The 14,669-nt window shown below is 53.1% G+C and overlaps 7 protein-coding genes across 7 annotated transcripts; 4 read left to right on the forward strand and 3 right to left on the reverse strand.

Annotated features, from left to right (window-relative positions):
• Positions 1 to 57: 57 nt before the first annotated feature.
• On the reverse strand, positions 58 to 4,066 carry DACRYDRAFT_54480 (subunit of DNA dependent RNA-polymerase; the record flags this gene model as incomplete). The annotated part of the gene is made up of 12 exons (XM_040775261.1): positions 58 to 105; positions 155 to 465; positions 519 to 705; positions 762 to 832; positions 882 to 1,318; positions 1,368 to 1,447; positions 1,494 to 1,934; positions 1,985 to 2,256; positions 2,308 to 2,795; positions 2,848 to 3,354; positions 3,402 to 3,958; positions 4,010 to 4,066. The coding sequence occupies 12 exons, from the start codon at positions 4,064 to 4,066 to the stop codon at positions 58 to 60; spliced, it is 3,456 nt and encodes a 1,151-aa protein (XP_040627271.1).
• A 468-nt stretch (positions 4,067 to 4,534) lies between these two features.
• Positions 4,535 to 6,071, forward strand: DACRYDRAFT_109106 (uncharacterized protein; the record flags this gene model as incomplete). The annotated part of the gene is made up of 8 exons (XM_040768812.1): positions 4,535 to 4,778; positions 4,834 to 4,910; positions 4,962 to 4,988; positions 5,049 to 5,090; positions 5,137 to 5,253; positions 5,304 to 5,378; positions 5,430 to 5,513; positions 5,553 to 6,071. 8 exons carry the CDS (start codon positions 4,535 to 4,537, stop codon positions 6,069 to 6,071), a joined length of 1,185 nt encoding a protein of 394 aa, XP_040627272.1.
• Positions 6,072 to 6,208: 137 nt separating this feature from the next.
• DACRYDRAFT_68568 (ubiquitin-conjugating enzyme) lies at positions 6,209 to 7,454 on the forward strand. The gene is made up of 4 exons (XM_040775875.1): positions 6,209 to 6,505; positions 6,585 to 6,682; positions 6,735 to 6,847; positions 6,909 to 7,454. The coding sequence occupies exons 1-4, from the start codon at positions 6,330 to 6,332 to the stop codon at positions 7,062 to 7,064; spliced, it is 543 nt and encodes a 180-aa protein (XP_040627273.1). The 5' UTR covers positions 6,209 to 6,329; the 3' UTR covers positions 7,065 to 7,454.
• A 935-nt stretch (positions 7,455 to 8,389) lies between these two features.
• On the reverse strand, positions 8,390 to 8,815 carry DACRYDRAFT_54501 (glyoxalase family protein; the record flags this gene model as incomplete). The annotated part of the gene is made up of 2 exons (XM_040775264.1): positions 8,390 to 8,675; positions 8,727 to 8,815. Coding segments are annotated over 2 exons (375 nt in total), but the record flags the coding sequence as incomplete, so codon positions are not given.
• A 578-nt stretch (positions 8,816 to 9,393) lies between these two features.
• On the forward strand, positions 9,394 to 9,860 carry DACRYDRAFT_89866 (uncharacterized protein; the record flags this gene model as incomplete). Its single annotated transcript, XM_040776937.1, has 2 exons — positions 9,394 to 9,408; positions 9,471 to 9,860. 2 exons carry the CDS (start codon positions 9,394 to 9,396, stop codon positions 9,858 to 9,860), a joined length of 405 nt encoding a protein of 134 aa, XP_040627275.1.
• A 371-nt stretch (positions 9,861 to 10,231) lies between these two features.
• On the forward strand, positions 10,232 to 10,921 carry DACRYDRAFT_109110 (uncharacterized protein; the record flags this gene model as incomplete). Its single annotated transcript, XM_040768813.1, has 2 exons — positions 10,232 to 10,347; positions 10,399 to 10,921. 2 exons carry the CDS (start codon positions 10,232 to 10,234, stop codon positions 10,919 to 10,921), a joined length of 639 nt encoding a protein of 212 aa, XP_040627276.1.
• On the reverse strand, positions 10,915 to 11,972 carry DACRYDRAFT_23278 (uncharacterized protein). Its single transcript, XM_040773186.1, has 2 exons — positions 11,892 to 11,972; positions 10,915 to 11,838 (listed from the first exon to the last, which is right to left on the reverse strand). The coding sequence occupies exons 1-2, from the start codon at positions 11,913 to 11,915 to the stop codon at positions 11,677 to 11,679; spliced, it is 186 nt and encodes a 61-aa protein (XP_040627277.1). The 5' UTR covers positions 11,916 to 11,972; the 3' UTR covers positions 10,915 to 11,676.
• Between the last annotated feature and the right edge of the window lie 2,697 nt (positions 11,973 to 14,669).

Consider the following 14,669-nt stretch of genomic DNA (forward strand, 5'->3'; position numbering starts at 1 on the left):
TACAATATGTGGGTATTTCGTTAGTACATGTGACCAGCATCTGTAGCAAGAAATCTTCTATGCGTCATCTAAGATCAGTCTAGGCACCACGTTCATAGCCATCAACTGTAAACCCCGATCAGATGGAGGGACGGCGGATGCACAGAACACGCACCTCCTGGAAGAGCAACTTCGCCGCATATGGGATAGTGAGTTTAGCTACCCGCTTGGAGCTCTTGCAGAGGGGACACCAGCCATTGTAACCCAATAAGCCGCACTCCTGACACGCGTTGATCTCGAATGCATCGGACGAAATCATCAGTCGTTCAAGCAGTAGCTGGGTCGCGCCGTAGCCAATAAGACAGTCACGCTCCATCTCTCCCAGCCGCAGACCGCCGTCTCGAGATCGACCTTCCGTTGGCTGGCGTGTCAACACAGCGCGAGGTCCTCGGGCCCGGGAATGCATTTTATCCATAACCATATGTTCTATAGCGCGATGTCGTTAGTCCAAATCGGAGGAAGCATTAGTGATAACTCACTGAGTTTTTGGTAATAGATCGGACCAAAGTAGACATAAGCTTCCATCGGCTCTCCAGTCAAACCGCTGGTAAGGTAATCTTTGCCTGCGTAGTTGAACCCTTTCTCGATTAGGATCTGGGACATGTCCTCCACCTTGGAACCGCCGAATGCTGTCCCATACTGCAGCTTGCCCTTGAGGACGCCGGCCTATTTAGAATGCCGTGGTTGAGATTTCTTTGTAATACATGGGGACAACATCGTACCTTCCCGGCTAGCAGTTCAATCATCTTGCCCACAGTCATTCGACTAGGCATACCATGCGGATTAAATATAACTGAGCAAAGTCAGATGAGTAGAGTGGGGGTGGGCAGATTGATACATACCATCAGGCTTGATGCCTTGGTCGTTGAAAGGCATGTCCTCTTCATTAATAATCAAGCCGCAAACACCCTTTTGTCCATGTCGACTAGAGAACTTGTCACCTAGTTCCGGTCGCCGTGTCTGGCGGATGAGGACCTTGACCAAAGTCTGATCATTCTCCGTTTCTGTGAGCATAACTTTGTCAACAATGCCACCAACAGGGCTTCTGTAGGTCATTGGCGTATTTTTATACTGCACGAGGGAGGTGCTGGTGGAGTCGAGGACGTTCGCATTGAATGAGTTGTCGTTGGCATTAGCCGGCGACTGTTTATTGATGTAGACATCGCCTGGTCGCAGCTGTTCGCCCACACCGGCGATGCCGTCTGCTTGCAGAGCGCTATATTTGTCCGGTGGTCTTCCAGTGACTTCATCAATGGGCGCATCAGCTAATCGATCGAAACTGGAAGATATTCAGTAAAAGCACCGGTCCGAGAAGGTTTTACACTCACGTCCCGTTCGGGTACTTGCGAATCAGCGTTACATTCTTCCTGTACACCTGACAGCGGCCATATCCACGGTCCAGACTTGCCTACAATCCACATGAGAGTGGCCCCAGGAATATACACAATGCTCACCCTATTGATCATAGAAGCATCCTCAATATCGTACCCGGAGTAACTCATCACGGCCACAGTCGCGTTTTGCCCAGCAGGCAACTTGTCATAGTTAATCAGCTCGATGGTGCGAGTCTTGACCATTGGCTGCTGCGGATAGACCATCACATAAAGCAGCGTGTCAATTCTGCGGAACTGGTTGTACCCTATCGCACCAATCGCTTGTTTTCCCATGGCGCATTGGTAAGTGTTTCGCGGGGACTGGTTGTGGTGCGGGTACGGAATCAGACCGGCCACAGCGCCGAGGATAGTGAACGGCTCGATCTCGAGATGTGTTGTTGTCGGAAGAATCTCACGCTCGTAGAGTGCGATATAGGAGTCGTTTTCCTCATTTACGTCGAGGTACTCTACCAGACCCTTGCGTAAGAAGTCATCGAACGTAACATGGCCTTTCTTGAGCAACTACCCGGATGTAAGAAAACGGAAGGGGATCCTGGCTCGGTTTGACACACCTTGATGTGGTCCTCGGTGACTCTCGGCCTGCCCTTCTCAACAATGATCATGGGTCTGCAGATCCTGCCTCCATCCGCAGCGATATGTACCGTCTTATGATGATGGTTGATGTACACGCTGACAAACTCTGAAATCCTGCCTGCGCGCCGGAGCTTGCGAAGGGCGACGACGAACCGTCCTGGTTGGCGTGTGAGTCCGATGATGGACCCGTTCACATTCACCATGAACGTGTCCGGGTGGTGGATCTCCGGCCCGGTGGCAAGATTGATATCTGACAAGCTGATCAACCACTATCGGCAACAAGCGGACGAAGAAGATCCACCTTCAACACCAAGCATAAACGCAACTCGGACGATTGGCTCCTCCTCAACATCGGTCGTAATATGCGTCATGAGTGCAAGGTTCTTGACCAGGCCGCATGCCTCTCCTTCCGGGGTATCGCTAGGACATAGCATGCCCCACTGACTAGGCTGGAGCGCTCTCGGCCCGGAAACCTTCCTTGTCTTCTCAAACTGACTTGTGATCCTCGTCATCATTCCCAATGCGCTGACGAAACTCAACCGCGAGAGGACATGGGTGACACCCGCTCGGTCCATCTTGAACCGCTTCAGGCTCCAGTTGCCAGTCGAGATGGCACGTATGAAGCCCTGGGTGATACCCTCTGATTGGGCGTGGAAGGTAAGCGCCTTGATCACGTCGTATTCTTCTGTCCTGGAGGGCTTTTTGAGCACTTTGTCGATGTTCATCTTCAGATCCTGGTTGAACTTTTTAAACAGGTCTTCGAACAGGAGGGCGAGGAGTTGACCGGCTCTGCAAGGACTGTTAGACCCACGTCTCGGTGGGAAATGACCCATATACGTACAATTCTAAGCGCTTGTTCCCGACATAGTCCCGATCATCCACAAGCTTCTCATCCTTCATTGCCATCAGCACTCTCCGGACCATAACGGCGATATAGACGGCCTTTGGCCGAAAGTCCAGTCCCTCCATCTCCACGTGAGCAAGGACGATGGTGGCAAGTGCCTCCATTGCCTCCTCCCATGCTGGTCTGCGTGGGCCCTGTGTTCCCGCCAAAGGCGCTCCGAACGGCCTGGGACGGTTGACCTTGACGCGTGATCCCATATATTCGAGTGCTTGCCGCTGGGTGAACACACCGAGCCTAGCGGCATCCTCGAGGTTGGCAGCGAAGGACTCGCGATACTCTTCGTTATGCCCACAGACGAGCTGGAGGATCTCTTTGTCAGATTGGACACCGACGGCTTTGAGCACGATACAGATGGGGATGTCTTCCGTGACGGAGTTGTGTTTAAGGTAGATTTTGTTCTTTTTCGTTAGGACGTACGTCTTGGATTTGCGTTCATGAGTCGATCTCGGTTGCGTCAGTCTGAAGCATGCATGCGAATAGCGTGAACGCACGATGTGACGCTGGCCATTACGACCCCCTTGCTCGGATCAGTCTCTACGATGATCCTATTCTTGCTCAGCTGCTCTTGGACGAGGATCACCTTTTCCGTCCCTTTGACGACAAAGTATCCACCGGGATCGAGGGGGCACTCCTGCATTCGTGCAAGCTCTGCCTCGCTCTTCCCTGTAAGAACGCACTTGTTGCTCCGGAGCATGATAGGCAATCGGCCAATCTCGATCCCGCGACGGATGATTTTCTTGTTCCCCCGGATGTACTCCACGTTGACTGTGATCCGACCAGAGTAGGTCGTGTCCCTCAGTCGACATTCGTGTGGCGTCACGCTGAATCGCTCCGGGCTCTCCCCCTGGTCTGGATCTGCGCGTTCAGGAGGCCCGACAGCTATATGCGTGTATTTGATGTAGAAGCGAGGATCGACATCGGACGTGACGAGGTTGTTTGCGCGCAAAATCTGCTGCAGATCTACGTCGACAAAGTAGTTGAACGAGTCTACGTGCTGCTTCACTAGTCCTTTGACTTTGAGGAAAGCAGGAAGGAGGAGCCATTTGTCCTAGAATGTCGGACTAAGGATGAGAGGGCAGAAGAAAGAGGCAGAACCCACCTCAACAGTCTTGATAGGGTCACTCAAGTTCTTCGCACTCCACTTGCTGCTCTCCATACCCAGCGCCTCCCACGCAAGCCTGTCCGCTTCCCTCTCCTCCTTCTCCCGTCTAAACGCGTCCATCTCCCTCTTTTCTCGTGCAGTCATCATGAGGTCGTCGTCATCTTTGAGTATCGGGGACACAGGACGGAACTTGACTTCTTGTTGAGGCCGTCGAGGGTGCGGGAGAGGGGGATGAGATGGTTGACCAGAGGAAGAGGCACGTGCCTTTACGTCGTGAGTTCCTGTTGTGGGCTTGTTGCGTGGCCCACCCCTGCGTGCTGCCTCCTTCGTTCGTGCCATGACTGGCTCAGAAGGAAGGTCACGTGTAGTCCTCTTACTGTCCCACAGCACAGAGAGGACACTATTAGACAAGCTGACGAGTGACTAGGAGGATGAGATTCGTTCAAAGCACGTGTTTTGGGATCCTATATTACGAGAGTTACACAGCCACATGGATGTCTCTGTTGTGCTTCGTTGTACACCATGGATAACCAAGCTGCACCCATACCCCTTGCGACCCTATCAATCAGAGATTCCCCCGAGATCCAGTCAGTCGTCGCAAAAGACAATGTTCTCCTGCGAGGTAAGCAGCTCGACATCAAGGACAGCAAAGAGCACCTCTCGACCCTCTTCATCAGCTTGGACGTTAACATAGCTGCGCTGTGTGCATCAGCGACGTCGCTAGTGGAGAAAAAATGCATCGCAGCATATCGGTCCAAAATCCAGGGTAGGTATCGATACCGCTATACCTTGGAGGTTGTGTGCTGATTAGAAAATGATAGGCGGCCAGCATTTCGTTGGTAGACAGTCTCCTGTACCCATAGTGGCGGCTGACCCGCCTACAGCTCATCCTGCTGGAGTTTGAGGGTGGCCTGTTCTTAATCGGAGGCTGGCTTCCAGGGTGCGGCAGGGGGAGAAAACACGCGGGAATGAGAAAGTAAGTAGGTAAAAAAAGGTAGGGTCAACATGTTGGCTGACTGCGCGGGTGAATGGGTAGCCGCTGTGGATGAGGCGGCGGAGCCAGATGATCCTTTCCGAGGTGCGTATGCTGAGGCAACATTCAAGGGGAGTCTCATCGCAAATAGGCCGCAACGCTGGAGTTCCTCTGCAAGCGCGTCAAGTCCATTCCAGTGCCCCGAGTGTATGGGTACGATTTGGACGAGCACTGCCGCATAGGCGCTGCGTACCTCCTCCTGAGCATTGTAAGTTGAGCGAACTATCCACATGGACTGGGGATTGACACATATACTAGATGCCGGGTCGCTCGTTGGACGATGTTTGGCCAAACCTGTCACAAAGGCAGAAGATGGAAAACACCATCCCCGAGGTAAGTCCCGCTTAGAAGGGTTTATCCACAAGGCTCATTTGCAGTTTCAAGCTCGCCAGAATACTCTCCGATCTTAGCAATAATCCCGTCGGAGAATGTGGTAGTATCTACCACGGTGCAGATGGAACCTTCACCGTGGGTGGGTTTTGTTCGTTTCTACCTCATGGACGACAGTTCGGGCCCTTCGGAACCGCTCAGGACTACCTTACCGCCCTGGTCGAGGGGCAAGATTTGGAGGAGCCGCCAGCGGAGGTAGATCATGCGGGACACCACGCTGCCGTGACCATGATTGCCCAGCGAACCCGTGATGTAAAATGGGAGGAAAATCATGTCTTGGTCTATCCTGATTGGGAACATGTCAATATCCTGATCGACGAGGAAGGACATGTTATAGGAGTCATCGACTGGACCGGGGCAACCGCCTTACCAACCCTGACAGCCACACCAAAGTTGCCCCACGGTTTGTTGGATACGGACGGGATGTTTGAACGGGCTTTGGAGGAGGCGTTCTACAATCAGCAGCCCGAGCCGTGTGCGTGCAAGGCTGAGGCCGAACGTCTGCGCCTCTACTGGACGATCGCGATTCTTGGCAGGCCGCTGAAGAGGGAAGAAGCGGAATATATGAGGCGCCATTCGGGTGGGAAGGTAGCCATTGAGGAGTTCTGTTTGGACAGTGAGGTGCATACTATTTGAATTCAGGCCTGTGACCATCACTGGCATGATACTTCCGTGTGGGTTAATGCTTGTATAATCCATGTCCCTCCACGCGACTCCTTTCAGCCTTGCGCTTGTCCTTGTCCATTCATTAATCCTTCCCACAACACAAACCGCAACAACGCCCTTGCCCTTCACTCCTCTCTCTTCCCTTCCACCACCACCTGCACTTTCGACTATATTCCTTCTCTCAACATCTCCTCCTACTACTACAACACCCTGCTATCACTCTCTGCAATGTCCAAAGCTAACTCGGGCACATCCACACCCGTCACCGGTCCACACCTCCTGCTCAAACGTCAGCTCGCAGAACTTCGCAAACACCCGGTGGATGGCTTCTCCGCCGGTCTCGTAGACGACTCTAACCTGCTCGAATGGGAGATTCTCATCATCGGACCTCCTGACACGGTCTAGTAAGCCACCCTCGCCAACCCTCACCGCGCGATAAGCCGCGCAGGTGCATGTATGCTGACTGGTGCGGTATCCACATAGCGAAGGAGGGTTCTTCAAAGCTCGTCTCAAATTCCCACCCGAGTATCCCCTCCTCCCGCCTAAGATGACTTTCATCACCCAGATGTGGCATCCGAACAGTACGTCGTTCACCCTCTCCGTGCATCCCGCCAGCTGACAATGGCACCATAGTTTACCCCAACGGCGACGTGTGCATCTCTATCTTACACCCTCCGGGAAACGATGAATACGGGTACGAGGACGCGGGCGAGCGGTGGCTTCCTGTGCACACGATCGAGACAATTGTGGGTCGCCGTGCATCCCCTTTCGGCATTATCCGCACGCTGACGCACCTCTCCCAAACAGCTCCTGAGCGTCATCTCTCTCTTGTCCTCCGACACGCCCAATACCGACTCTCCTGCCAACATAGATGCCGCTAAGGAGGTACGCGAGGACATCCAAGCGTACCGGAAACGCGTTCGCCGACTGGTACGGAGGAGCGCAGAGGAGGCGTTCGACTGATATGGGATCCCGATCCACCGACGCGAACTTTATTTGGCCGTATCGGTAAACAGGAGCAGAGAGTTAGGAGGAAGGAAGGATTGAGCTATGTCAGGAGGAGGCTGCAAGAGTGATCAATCGGGGGTGGGAGCGAGTTATGAACGGTGCAGGCAAGTCTCAGCAACCAGTCCATCCCATCCATCATCCATCCATCCTTCTTTAACGTTTCTTCATGCTATCCCCTCTCTTTATAGCCACTGTATCATCGCACACCCCCATGCACCCTCTCGTGACTTTCTGACTTTTTACCACACACTGTCACCGTCCCTCTTCCTGGCTAGCGGATGTCTGTTCTACATTCCAAGCAACTGTTGTTCTACCATCACTAATTTCTGCCTTTCTTTACCAATCAACGCAATGAACGAATGAATGGGGAAAGGATGAGGAGCTAGAGAAAGACGAGGAGGAGACTGAGGACCAAGTTGCGGGGCATTGAACTTCATTGTTCACGCCAAACCTATGTCGCTTCATACGGTAACTATATCCGTGAGCGGCGGAAACATCGCAGCTAGAGGGTGTATCCTAGACGTGGCCCATCCTTGTCTGGTTCGTACCCCCAGCGATACGCCTGGCTGGCAGCGCACGAACGAGTGCTTGCGGTCGGCTGAGTGGATAATACCGAGCTAAGGAAAGGACAGTACTCCCAGTTCCATGCTTGTTGCCAATGGGTTAGTCGCCCTTTAACTCCTCTCTCAGTTTGTAACCTATGAGGTGGTGTGATTTATGGAGAACTGCCAAAACTGGCCGTCTTTCGTCATCTTATCATGGTGCGCGTGTTTCTACTGCCCAAACCCCCCCTCTCCCCATCACAAAAGGACACATATACGACGGTTCTGCATTCTCCTTCTGGGGAAGCGCGCTTTACTGGCTTGTAGTACAGTTTGGGGAATGTACGGGCGAAATGGTAGGGCGACAGCTTGGGTGACGGCATTGGTAGTGTAGGACCTTGTTGAATAGGGAAATTGGCTTGAATAGTCAACAAGAATCCAAGTCGTTGGGTAGATGATGTGGCGAAGGCAATGCAATGCCCCAGTGATGCTTGCGTTTCGAGGTATGTCCTTCGGCTAGCCGAGCAGAATGGCGAGTAGCACATGATAAGCCGCACATGAACTGACTCCCAAAGTGGACAAGGCTGCTCTCATGGAGATGGATTCGCAAATAATGGACAAGGGGAGGAGGGAAACGAGCAGAGTTGCAGGGCGCAATTCAAAGTCGAACGTGAGCGGAAGAAAACAAGCTGCTCATCCTGTTGCAACCAACTAGAACCTGATATGTGACGGTACATCTCAGAGACTAAACTCGAGTCTGTTTCCCGCGTAATCCCGACAGAAGAACCTCTTGGGATATTCCGGCCCCTGGGCACCCGAGTCCCGCATACCAGGCTCATCAGCATCCAACGGCGAGCTCGCTTTCCCTTCCAACTTGTCCCTGTAAATCCTCTCTTTCAATCCGTTGAGCTTCTCAAGAGAGCCGACCTTGAAGCAGGGGTGCCGCGAGGAGATTGGGTCGATTGGGAATTTGGGGTCCTTCGGGTGAGATATGTGTATTTGCTGCCCGTTCCCACAATCATACCTCGTAGTTCGTGAGCGTGGTCCTCCAGCCAAACCGCGTTATGTCACTCACCAACCGAGAGTATCAGTCTGTGCCGCAGGTACGGGGATCGGCCGCATGCCTAGCACGTCTGCATAGAATGCTTTGGCAAGTGGTAGCGTGCCTTGTTAGCCCGAAGATGCCTAGTTAACAAAAGGGATGGGGGCTCGAAGGAGGACTGCTCACCCGCTGGAACGGTAAGATTGACATGTGCGAAGCCGCTGATGAACTGAGTTGACGATTCGTGAGAGCCGTTCGTTGCTGCCATTGAACAATTATGGACGGTAAATAGCAATGTACGACAACATCCACTTGCCAGTGCCCCGGTCCTCACATACCGCCTTGGCACCGTCTCACCTCCACTCGGCCCGTCATTGCCGCACATAGAGGAGAAACATATAGCCAGCCAGAGGGGGATTACTATCATGGAGAATTGTGACTGAATTTCACCCCGGAGTTGATGGCTTTACAGAGCCACAGATGGAACAACAATCCTTGATTTTTAAAAGACGAATTTAGAAAACCTGCGGATTGGAGGTAAGCTAAACGCTGACAACCACTGTCCAGTCAAGGGGCCAAGACCAGAGGGGGGATAGCAGCTGGGACCCTTAATCAGCCGACTGACTCATGGCTGGTAGGAGGTATAAGGGTCCTGGTCTGTGCCAGCTACCCCTCGTCTACTGTCCTATCCCGCCCTGTTATGCCCAGTGCAACCGTAAGTTTCCCCGTGTTCTCCCCCTCTTCCTGATGCTCAAGTGCTCATTTTCTCTGATTCAGGAACCCAATCTCATCCTGGACGGATACGCGCTTGACGTCGTCGCTTGGCAACGGTGGATCGACTTTCACCCGCAGGTGGGCGGCAAGCGCGATTTGTCGACGCTGCTGGCACTCACCTCTCATCGAGTGAACTCGACGCCCGGCGGCACGAAGATCAACCTGTATCCTCTGCACGGTGAGGATGTCGATGGGAACGAGGTGGTGGTTGGCCTGTTGTTTGTGCCGCCCACGTCGAGGGGAGACGGCAAGGAGACAGCGGAGCACAAAGAATTGATGAACCGTGTGCTGGCGGGTTCATCACTGAAGTGGAGCGATTTGAAGTGGATCAATGCCGAGGCATTGATGGATCGTGATGCGGGGTCATGGGCTTCTGGCCCGCGTGGCACATAGACAATCCGCGTGGGAACGACGGGATTCTGATTGATGATGTGACGTGCGATGATATGTTATCAGTCAGCCCAGATACATAAACACCGGTTTCCTTGCTGTTTGGCTGCTTGGACACACCCTTTGCTCTTCTCTCTCACACCTCCCCGTCTGCAACGTCAAGGTCGCGCTGTTCCCATCACTCACAGCAACATGCTGGCACGCGTTCTGGGTGGTCCCTCCGGCACCCTTGTTCCTGCTGGCGGTGGCGGCCCTCCCGCACAAACGCACGTCGCCCCCCCAGCTTTGTGTACTGGATCCGCACGCTGGAGGCGAGGCTCCAAGACCGACACAGGTGGGAAAACAGCTCATATGGACCGCTGTGTATGGCGATCATGGAGACGTGTTCGGAGTGGTCGAGCCGTCAAGGGCTGTGGATGCTAAAGCCGCAAGGGGCGCTGGAATGGGCACAAACGCCGGAAGAGCGCGACGCGTTGGATGAGAGGTTCCAGTAGGCACGAGCGGCGGGGCGAGACGTTGTCACAGTTCGGACGGAGTCGAGGGTGCAGAAGGTGCGCGTGCCCCGACAAGGTGGTGGAGCGCGCCGAGCACACAACCCGAGAAACTCGTATGGCATCTCGAGCACGAAGATCTGTATCATGGTTCCCGATGTCACGGTGGACGAGATTCATCCGATCCGTCGCACACAACGCCCAATGTGCGTCGTCGAGGTGAAGCGGCCTTATCAAAATGCGTTGATGGCGAATAACGAAGCGGTTGCGTACCACGCGCGTGCGGCGGAGATGGGGCCTGGCAGGAACTTCATTACGATCTTGATCAGGGCCAGGACAGTTGACATGTACATTCTGGGGGGCAACGCGGTGTACCACAGTTTTCCACTGCACGACGCCAATACGCTGTATATGTGGCTCAAGTTCTGCACGCCTAGTACCCCGGAGACGCGCGGACCGCCATATCCGCCGAACCAACCGCTCCCCGATCCGGAAGACGACGGAGAAGCCGAGGAGGAGGAGGAGGAGGAGGAGGAGGAGGAGGAGGAGGAGGAGGAGGGGGGGGAGAGGTAGTCTAACCGCCGGCACACGCTCCGTCGCCCCGTCGGACGGCCCTTTTTCGCCGTACCCGCGCTTTTCGCCGTTTTGACCCCCTCCGTTGCTGTGGATCGCCGCACCATCGCTGCACGCCGGCTCGCCGCCTTACCCCCTGCCAGGACTCCGAACCGCGACCCGAGTTGACAAGGTGGCCAGGGAGGAACGGCTGATCGCAGAGGACGAGTCCGACATCGAGCTCGTCGCCCGCGCCAGGGTTCCCAGTCCGCGTCACGCCCCTCACTGACCCGCCTTAACCCTAAGCCAAAGCCAAATCCTAAGGCCAAAGCCATAGGAGACAGAGCGCTCTTAATCTCTTGGAGGATATGCACAAGGGGAGCTAGTGACCCGTTGTGCGTTCGGGAAAACTCCGTGACTAGTCTCCCTAGGCTGGTCAAATATATCACCTCCGTGTCGAACAGCTCTCGCAATGGGTTCCGGCAGGGATTGGCAGCAGGCTCGACCATTCTGAAAGCCCCGAGTCCGACGAAACCTCTTGGGGAGCTCACACGCGCACTGCGGTGACGAGACGGACCATTCCGTCGTACGTATAAATGCCAATTCATGGCTCCACATTATCCCACGCTCACTGGTAGTATGTCCGTTCCCCAGGCATCGGGCGGGTTTGGCTGGGAGGTGAGAGAGAGGAGAGAGGAGCTGCGGATCTGGCGGAGCCGTGATGGACAAGACCCCATCGGAGGAAGGGCGCTAGGCCAGGATAATGGATATCAGTATTATAACCAAGCCCGCAGAACCGAGAGGGTACTCACCAGGTGACCCTTCCTGTGCGCACTCGCTGGGTCGAAGGGGGTTGTCGGACGGGGCAGAGTGGAAAAGGTGCGAGTTGGCGAGGGGTTTGGGGGAGCTGCAACTGGAGGAGGGAGTTGACAGATGCACTGAGAAGCGTGTCAGTACACAAACGAACGTAACACAGACATATAGAACGCACGCAGCACACTCCTCGCCCGCACATACTAAGGGACGGATACGTCCGGATAGGCGGTAAGGAAGGAGGAGGGGGACGGAGGAAGAGGTTGGCGGCAGGCTGAAGGAGGTGCGGGGCGGGACCGCCGGGAACGAAGAGAGGATATCAGCAATAGAACGACACTCACCGCGTGTGGAGGGGTCCTTGGCGGAGGCATTCGTAGGTACACCCAGGTGAGTCCCTGACCGGACTTTCCACAGCCTTCCTGGGGTCTAATACATGAGGTGTTACCCAGGTCCACCAGGGTCACTGGGTATCAGTATAGCACACCCTTACCTAGCTGTATTAGAAAAGGTACCCACAATCCATGCTTTGGTCTTCTGAGTAACTATGGATACTGCAAACTCAAGACCATGGTTATTATACTCAAGACCATGGTGATATACTCAAGACCACAGCTATATACTCCAGACCATGGCTATATACTCAAGACCATGTGATCCTTTCTTCATTGCCACCCACCACCACCCATCCCATGTCTTGCACATATTCTTCCTTGCCACATTTTGACATGACCACATACCTCTGACATGCTTATATGTGCATCACTCTACCACCATCCTCCAGCTCACCTTCTCTTACCTCCTCTCAACTCACCCACTCTACTCCTACTAATACTTCAACCTTTACTTAACTCTCATTGTTGTTTCTCCTCTCAAGACAAAGGCTAGTGCAATGGAGCTTTTGAAAGTCTTCACAGACCTCAGTACTGACCAGTGCTTCAAGCTGATGAGGGGACTCAAGCAGCTTGACTATAATGATATGGCAGGGTAAGCATGTCTGGCCTCACCACAACATTTCAGCAACTCACCATCTCACAGGGAAGTCAAAGCTGATCACCTCCCTTGTGCCAAGTCATGTCAGGAGATCATTGACTCCGTCGTTGAACTCAACACAATGTTGAAGAGGTACCACCAGACCATGGACACTGCAATCAAGCGCTGGAACAAGAACAGCAAGACCACAAGTTCCAACTTTGAACAGGTCAAGGGAGACATGGAGCAGCTGGAGGTGGTCTTCAACTCTGACCTTGAGAGCATTTGTGCCAAACTCTACAAGCTCAGGAAGGAGATGGAGGTGATGCATGAGAAGATGCAAGGGGGGTTTGAAGAGGACAGAATGGTTGCAAGGGCTGGGCATCAGTAATGTTTCAAGCATGTCAGAGATAGCAACACCATCCTCTCCAATGATGAGTGTCTCACTGATCCAACCCAAAAGGTGTCCGATATATTGGTCTGATGGGTGGTGTGCAAGAACTCACTAGGGAAAGAGGGGAGAGAAGGGGAAAGTCAGTAAAACACTGGAGTCAGCCTGTAGCTGAGCTATCAAAAGTTGGTATGCAATAATTGGAGCTTGGTGTCCATCCAGTCAAGTCATGCTAAGTCAAGTGGAGTCTGCCAATATACAAATAATTGGATTTGTATAATGCTAATTGGAAAGGGGCAGAATAAGCTAAGTACAGGAGTTTCTGGGAACTACTTATACAAGCTACTATAAACTGTACTCTATACTAAACTGGTATCCGGATACCTCACCAAGGCAGAGGTTGGCATGCCAAATATCCATGTGGGTTGATCCTGTTGTGGGGGAAACCTGCAGTCATCATGCCAAATATCCAGGTGGTCCTGTTGCATGGGAAACCTCACAGTTGTCATGCCGAATATCCGGGGAGGGGTCAAGAGTCATTGCTGGGGTGCATTGTCTGTGTAGGGAAGGTCTGTAGTGCCATGCAATGGTCTCTAGGGGCCCGAAATAGCCATGGGAATACTGGCCTGACACACCCCACCAGAGGTGGGGTTGTTCATCCCCCCCAAACCTTGAATACTGACTCCCTGAGTCAGTGGGGCCCTGGTTAACACAATGCACAGTCAGGAAAATGGTGCAGTACCACCGAATATTCAGTGAGGAGGCATATTGGAGGGCATTGCTGTGCATTTGGTGCTAAAGGTGGCTGGCCAGCACTGAACAACCCCACCTCCATTGGGGTGTGTCAGGCCAGTATTCACATGGCTATTTTTGGGCCTTAGAGACCATTGCACAGCACTACAGACCCTCACTACACAGGACAACACACCCCAGCAATGAGTCTCAACCCCCACAGATATTCGGCATGGCAACTACTAGGATTCCCCAGGCAACAAGACCACCCAGATATTTGGCATGATGACTGCAAGTTTCCTCTGCAACAGGATTGACCCACATGGATATTTGGCATGCCAACATCTGCCTTGGAGAGGTATCTGGAGACCGGATTAGTATTGGGTTTAGTTTAGAGTAGCTAGTATAAGTAGTTTCCAGAAACTCCTGTATCTAGCTTATTCTGCCCCTTTTCCATTAGTGTTATACAGATCTGATTATCCCCATACTGGATAGGCAGGAGCATCTTGACTTAGCATATTTGACTTGACTGGATGTACTTGACTAGAAGGAGACTGACCTCTGAATTATTACTGACCAACTTCTGGGAGCTCAGCTACAGGCTTGACTCCCATGTTTCTACTGACTTTCCCCTTCTCTCCTAGCAAGTTCTCACACACCACCCATTGGACCAATATTTCAGACACCTCTTGGGTTGGATCATATTGGAGCCCAACATGAGACAGCTTTTACTGATTAAGAGCTGCTGAGGCAAGAACTCCTCCTACTCTGATTTCTGATACTGGCTTCCCATATTCTGGTATCCACCTCCACTATAGACCAGAAAACAAGCTTAGGGAGAAATGGCAAGCCTGATGTACCACA

The sequence above is a fragment of the Dacryopinax primogenitus genome, assembly GCF_000292625.1.
Source record: "Dacryopinax primogenitus strain DJM-731 SS1 chromosome Unknown DACRYscaffold_13, whole genome shotgun sequence".
Taxonomy (NCBI): Eukaryota; Fungi; Basidiomycota; class Dacrymycetes; order Dacrymycetales; family Dacrymycetaceae; genus Dacryopinax; species Dacryopinax primogenitus.

What these genes read in the sequence shown, in the direction of transcription:
- DACRYDRAFT_68568 (XM_040775875.1), top strand. Translation starts at nt 6,330, where the DNA reads ATGTCCAAAGCTAACTCGGGCACATCCACACCCGTCACCGGTCCACAC. An exon ending in GGACCTCCTGACACGGTCTA is followed by an intron (nt 6,506 to 6,584) that starts GTAAGCCACCCT and finishes GTATCCACATAG; the next exon opens with CGAAGGAGGGTTCTTCAAAG. An exon ending in TGCACACGATCGAGACAATT is followed by an intron (nt 6,848 to 6,908) that starts GTGGGTCGCCGT and finishes TCTCCCAAACAG; the next exon opens with CTCCTGAGCGTCATCTCTCT.
- DACRYDRAFT_23278 (XM_040773186.1), bottom strand. Translation starts at nt 11,915, where the DNA reads ATGTGCGGGCGAGGAGTGTGCTGC. An exon ending in GCGGGCGAGGAGTGTGCTGC is followed by an intron (nt 11,839 to 11,891) that starts GTGCGTTCTATA and finishes CACGCTTCTCAG; the next exon opens with TGCATCTGTCAACTCCCTCC.